Raw genomic sequence first — 6,789 nt, forward strand, 5'->3', positions numbered from 1 at the left:
GTGGGGTGGTAAGTAAAATTAAGCCATCTAAGTGGTTGGCTTTTTGTTTCAGGGTCTCGGCATCAAAGAATCCTTCCATGAGATACATGTGGGCATGGAAACCACCCTCTTCAGGGACCAAGATCCCTGGCATCCCCTGGGTTGGCTCACCTGGCGGGGAGACTTGGTCAGACATGCTGTGCGTAGGCTGCTACCTAATGTTCCAGCCCCCTCAGTGATATCCAGGAGAATCCGGGTACTGGGCACAAAGCTCCAGGAGCGTCCAAGGGCAGGTTTGAATCTTCTACCATCCCTGTCTCGAATCAAGTGGTTGGTCACCTGCAGAAACGGACATAGATCCATGATGGTAGCACCAAGGACTCCTGTTCCTACTACAGCTTCCTTTTACAGACAGGAAATCTGACTTATGACTCTCCCTGGTGCTATGACTTATAGCTGAAGCTAGAACTCCAGCTTAGGTTTCCTGGCCTGCACCCAGCTTTCCACAAAGCCCCAGTGCTTTAGGCCTGACATCAAGTATGGGACATGGGGTACATTTATTTATTCCTTCCTAATGTAGAGCCAGGAGTACCCTTGTGCCGATCACTGGCATCCTGAGAACAGTGGAGCCAGTCTTTGGGGTCTGGAGTGTGTCTGTGTGTGGGGAAGAGGGAAAGTTTGGATGAGGAGTCCCAATCTGGTTTTTTGTTTTGTTTTGTTTGTTTGTTTGTTTGTTTTTAAGACAGGGTTTCTCTGTGTAGCCCTGGCTGTCCTGGAACTCACTCTGTAGACCAGGCTGGCTGGAACTCAGAAATCTGCCTGTGTCTGCCTCCTAAGTGCTGGGATTAAAGACATGTGCCACCACTGCCTGGCTTATTTATTATTTATTTATTTATCTATTTATTTATGCATAGTTTCTCTATGTAGCCTGGCTGTCCAGGAACTTCTATGTTATGAGTACACTGTTGCTGTCTTCAGACATACCAGAAGAGGGCATCAGATCCCATTACAGATGGTTTGTGAGCCACCATGTGGTTGCTGGGAATTGAACTCAGGACCTTTGTAAGAGCTCTTAACCCTGAGCCATCTCTCCAGCCCCTGGGACTAGTCTTAAGCAGACCAATCACAGAGGCACCCACACCACAGCCTCCTGAGGATAGCGACTATGGCTCCTTCCACACTCTCTATGCCAGAGACTGGCCCCCAAGTACCCACAAACACCCCAAAGCCAGTAGATGGAGGCTCAGGACCCTGCACTTGAAAGAGCAGGAAACAGGTACTTTCACACTGGCTGCAGGTACACAAATTAGTATATTATTTCCTCAAAATTGGGTGAGCTAGACATTTAAAGTACATGTACTTGGGATGTGGAGGGGTGTGTCTGTAGTCCCAGCCCTTTAGGAGCAGTCTAGGAGTTTGAGGGCAGCCTGAAAATCTAGTAAGACACTGTGTCAAGAACATAAAAGCTAAAGTACGAGTAGCCCTGACTCAATAATTATACTCCTTTAATTCCAGCACCCAGGAAGAAGAAACAGGTAATAGATCTCTGTGAGTTCAAGGCCAGCCTGATCTACAAAAGGAGTTCCAGGACACTCAGGGTTATGTAGAGAGACTTCGTCTCAAAAAGATTTACATTAGCTTTAATTATATGTATATACATATATTTGCATTTGGGTATGTGTATGTGAGTACAGGTGCCTGGTGGAGAGGAAAAGAGGGCTTTGGGTCTCCTGGAGCTGGAGTTACAAGTGGTTGGGGCCACCAAACTTCCTTTTTAAACTTATTTTTCAAATCTGGTGGTGGTGCATGCCTTTAATCCCAGCACTTGGGAATCAGAGGCAGGTGGATCTTTGAGTTCCAGGCCAGCCTGTTCTACAGAGCGAGTTCTAAGACAGCCAGAGCTATACAAAAAAGACCTGTCTCAAAAAGCCAAACACACACACACACACACACACACACACACACACACACAAAAGGCAAGCTAGTAACACCTTTCTGACCTGTAGAAGCTGGGTTCTGTCCTCTTAGGGGCTATTAAGTTCCAAACTAACATTTAAGAGAAACAGAGAGCTAGAAATTACCACCACTGCCACACCCAGGTCCCGGGCCAGGATCTTGAGCTCTCGAGCCAGCTGCATCATCAAGGCCAGGCCTGGGGGAGGAGCAGACAGGGGCTGCAGCAGAGGAGGTGGAGTCCCCACCCTGTCCCCAGGCTTTCCTTCCATTCCTTACCTTCCCTCTGCTGACCTCCCAGAAGTGGGGCGACCACTGCAGTGACAGAATCCACGATCACAACCTTCACAGTGCCTGAAGAAGTTGCTGCCTGTAGGGATGGGGGAAAGCAGGTATCACGAAGCAATGGCCTCTAGGGCCGGCCCCTCTATTAGAAGGTGGGAGCCAGTGGGATGGCTCAGCAGATGTAGGCTATTGCAGCACAGCCTGATAACCTGGGTGTGAGTCCTAGAACCCAAGGAAAGGTGGAAGGAGAGAACCAACTTCAGAGAGTTGGCTACTCTGACATTCACACACACTCTCTCTCTCTTTCTCTCTCTCTTTCTTTCTCTCTCTCTCCCTCTCCCCCTCCCTCCCTCCCTCCCTCCCTCCCTCTCTCTCTCTCTCTCTCTCTGAAGTTTAGGCTGGGTGGTGGTGGTACACCCCTTTAATTCCAGCACTTGGGAGGCAGAGGTAGGCAGATGTCTATGAGTTCCTGGACAGCCAAGGCTATACTGAGAAACTGTCTCAAACAAAACAAAACAAAACAAACAACCAAACAAAAAGGTTAACCCTCAGAATTAAAAAAAAAAAAAAGAAAGAAAGAAAAAAGTCAATCATAAACAACTTTTTCCAACCAAATACAACTTTTTCCAACCAAATACAGCTGTATAGGCCTCCCCCACCCACTCATAAATCTAACAGACTCCAGTAGATCGAGTAGACAGAGAGGGTTTAAGTTATAGGACACCACAAACATGCACTCAGGAATCCTCATGCAGAGTCCGGTGGCAATCTCCTCCAGCCAGGGTTCTGTCACCCCCTTCTCTTCTGAGTCCCCTCAGTGCTACTTATGTCCACTTCAAGCTCCCAAGCTGCTCTTGCCAAAGAGTGAGCTTTCCACTAAGGAAGGAGCCCGGGGCCTAGAGCATGCTGGTCAGCATTCTACCCCTAAGCTACACCCTTAGCCCTTTAGACTTCGTATTTCCATCCCTAGATCTTACTTGCCTCCTAAGCCCTCCTCACCCACAGCTACCACGGTTTCAAATAAAGGCAGCTGTTTCTCTAAGCAGAGCCTGATGACATTTCTCAGACCATAATCTGATGTTACACACTCGTGAGCGTTGTCATAGCATCTCTGGATCTGTGGCATCTTCCACACTTCCTTTGCCCACTCCCTTACTTCTCAGATTCTGACTCTGCTACTGTGTGGTTTCCACTACCCACTGGCCAACACATTGGCTATTTGCATTTCTGTTCTGCCTTTTGGGTGCCTGAATTCCAGCCTGGGACTGTGTCAATCATCCAGCCTCCAACTCTTAGCCCATTACCCATGTGTCTGAGAGAAGACGGCAGAAATGGGAGAAGGTAAAACCAACCAGCTTAGGCCCCCATTGCCCCGGTCCTGTTAAATGGCAGAGCAAGTCCCTTGCTTCTCTTGAAGAGAACCTGTGTTTGATTTCCAGCGCCCACATGATAGCTCACAACCTTCTGTAACTCCAGTTCCAGTGGAATCAAATGTCCTCTTCTTGCCTCCAAGGGCAACAAGCAAGCACACCAGGCATATACATTCATCACACAGAATACAATTTAAAGATCTTAGAACAATTTTTAAATAAAACAAAAACAGTAACAACAATAACAAACTGGCCAGATGCCATTTAAAATCTCCTTCTCCTTTTCTTCTAAACATTAGTCTGAACACGTTCAGGCACTAGGCAGAAATCTCCTGACATCAGTGATTAAGAGCCCAGCCCCTGGTTCAAGAGACCTATAGAGATGACTTGGTTTTGGCCAGCTTTGGCTGGAGGGGCACCTCAGTGGCAGTGTATATTTGCCTAACATATGTATGTCCTGGATTAGATCCTTAGCATAATAAAAAAAAAGCTTGTTTGTGTGTGTACATGAGCATATCTTCATGACACAACACTTGGAGTCTGTGGATAGCCTGAAGACGTCAGTTCTCTCCTTCCACCATGTGGGTCCTGGGAAGTGAACTTGGGTTGTAAGGGTCAACAGCAAGTGCCTTTATCTAGGGAACTTCCTGACCGGGTCCTTATTAGTACAATTAAACAACAACAACAGCAAACCTGGCTAACTAAATGTAAGAAGAGAGAGGCTACTAGTGGTTCTAGAATATGTTTTTCTTTTTCTTCTTCTTTTTTTTTTTAAAAAAAGATTTACTTATTGTTATATGTAAGTACACTGTAGCTGTCTTCAGAAGCACCAGAAGAGGGCGTCAGATCTCATTACAGATGGTTGTGAGCCACCATGTGGTTGCTGGGATTTGAACTCACGACCTTCGGAAGAGCAGTCGGTGCTCTTACCCGCTGAGCCACCTCACCAGCCCTATATTTCTCTTCTTAATAAAAGGGAAGAGATAATAATAAAAAAAAATTATCACTTACTTGCTTGACTATGGAACCTAAGTGAATGTGTACAAAATCTCTGGGGCTACAGCTGCCATTTGCCAATTCTGAGGGGAAGAACAGGAGACTCAGACACTGGACTCAGTGCCAACCAGATTGCCTCGAGTCAAGTCTCCTAGCTAGACATGGTGGAGCATCATATACACCTTTAATCTCAGAAGACAGGGCAGGGGGATCTTTGTAAATTCCCAATCAGCCAGAGCTACATAGTGAGACCCCATCCCTCACACACACTCACATTCACACACACACACACACACACACACACACACACACAGAGAGAGAGAGAGAGAGAGAGAGAGAGAGAGAGAGAGAGAGAGAGAGAGAGAACATTGTGGGGTTTGTTTGGTTGGTTTGGTTGAGTATCTCTATGTAGCCCTGGCTGGCCTCGAACTCATAGAGAACTACCTGCCTCTACCTCCTGCCTCTATTCCTGGGTGCTGGAATTAAAGGCATTAGACACCACACCTGGCACAAAAGTTTTTCTAATTGATTTCAGTGAGTAACGCAGAAGTGAAGACTACATAACCCTGGACTCAAGGAGCTCACTGTTGTCCAGGGATGGTGAGCCTGTAAACAAGGAAGCACAGGAATTAAGCACCAAGGAATTCCACCTGGGGGTTAGGGGCGTGCATGTGCGAACACAGCTGGAGATGTTACACTCAGTGGATACATGCATTCCAAATATAGTCTGTGGTCAGACACCTGCCCGCATGCAGGCAACACCTGGCCAGCTGGGTAAAGCAGAAACAGGCAGATGAGCAAGCTCACCTGCTGGGCTATGGTGCCCCGAAGGTCCTGCAGCATATCTAACATCTGGAAGATGTCAAATGAGCGCACCACCTGTATCCTCTGGAGAGCACTTGCCTGAGGGGTGAGAAAGAGAAGCAGGGACTGGAGAGAGGATCCAGGAAAGCCATAAAGACTAATCATAAAGCTGAAAGGACAAAGAGGCACTTAGACACAGTGCTGGTATCCAGAATGGCAAATGGATTTTGCCTAATGGGCTGGATCTCACAGTGGTGACTACCTGGGTGCCAAGCTGTAAGACATTCAGAATTCAGCAGGAAGGATGGATATGATTGATTAGTGATGCCTGCCATGCGCAAGAAATGGGCTGGAAACACAGATTCTAGGTGTTTGCTTGCTCTGATTTACGGTAAGCAAGGCCTTAAAGTTCCCGGAGAGTCAGTGTGGGCCGCAGCCAAGCCAGGGTGGTGACATTAACATGAACAGCTTTAGGAATGCAGAAGACTCTCGAGGTTCAAAGCGAAAATGATGATTCCCACAGACAGTGTAAACCCTGACAGTATACAGGGTCATAAGGTCTCCTAGCATCAGGATTTTACAGGACCCCAGCCACCCTGCCCCCTACCTGTTTCTCCTCCTCTTGGGTCCTAGCCTGAAGTAGCTGGAGGAGGCGGGACGCTGTCATTCCTCCATTGGAATCCACATACAGTACGTTCTGTTGCAGGCTGTGAGCCACATTTGCAGCCACACAGAGACATACCTTCAGAGACGAGATGGGGTGCTGGGTAAACCCAAACCTTTGGAGAAGAGGAAGGGCCACCAGGCAGCTCCCCACCACATCCTGCCCAGATTCCAACAACATACACTTGCCAAGGCCATACCCACCCTCAGCACCCATCTGGTCTGGTCTGACCTCAAAACTCACAAGGACACCTGCAAGTAGCCCCCAACCCCAAGGAACCCAGGACAATGCACCCACCTCCTCCAATCCTCCCCCCCTCCCATCAGACCCATGGGTACCTGGGTTTTGCCGCTACCTGGGCCACCCGCAATTTCAGTCACCTCCCCAGTGTAGAGGCCAGCATCAAGTAGTTTGTCCAGGCTGATGACAGGAGAGGAGAGAATGGGGGGTGGGCAAAGAGAAGAGAAAAGAAACTGCATTAAATCTGCAGATAAATTTGGGAAGTAAACCAGGCACTTTGATCCCACCATCTGGGAGGTGAGGTCAACAGTGACATAATGAGACCCTGGCTCCAAACAACAACAAAAACCATATACATACATATGTATGTGTATATGCTCTGCCCAGGACCGGGGCTGAATTTTCTGTGTAGCCTGGACCAATTCCTGACCATGCACCTCCCTCTCTAACTCTCCTAACCCTGCTCCATCCGTGTGTGTGTGTGTGTGTGTGTGTGTG

The 6,789-nt window shown here is 48.0% G+C and overlaps 1 protein-coding gene across 1 annotated transcript in view; it reads right to left on the reverse strand.

The window, feature by feature from the left end:
- Positions 1 to 6,789, reverse strand: part of Rad51d (RAD51 paralog D) — a 15,077-nt gene that overhangs the window by 1,508 nt on the left and 6,780 nt on the right. Inside the window, exons 4-9 of the mRNA XM_031353250.1 lie at positions 6,390 to 6,471; positions 5,995 to 6,129; positions 5,391 to 5,486; positions 2,212 to 2,302; positions 2,061 to 2,131; positions 151 to 318 (exon numbers count right to left, since the gene is read on the reverse strand). Of these exons, the coding sequence (XP_031209110.1) occupies positions 151 to 318; positions 2,061 to 2,131; positions 2,212 to 2,302; positions 5,391 to 5,486; positions 5,995 to 6,129; positions 6,390 to 6,471 (643 nt within the window). The remainder of the gene's footprint in view (positions 1 to 150; positions 319 to 2,060; positions 2,132 to 2,211; positions 2,303 to 5,390; positions 5,487 to 5,994; positions 6,130 to 6,389; positions 6,472 to 6,789) is intronic.

Source organism: Mastomys coucha, unplaced genomic scaffold (assembly GCF_008632895.1).
Source record: "Mastomys coucha isolate ucsf_1 unplaced genomic scaffold, UCSF_Mcou_1 pScaffold5, whole genome shotgun sequence".
Classification (NCBI taxonomy): Eukaryota; Metazoa; Chordata; class Mammalia; order Rodentia; family Muridae; genus Mastomys; species Mastomys coucha.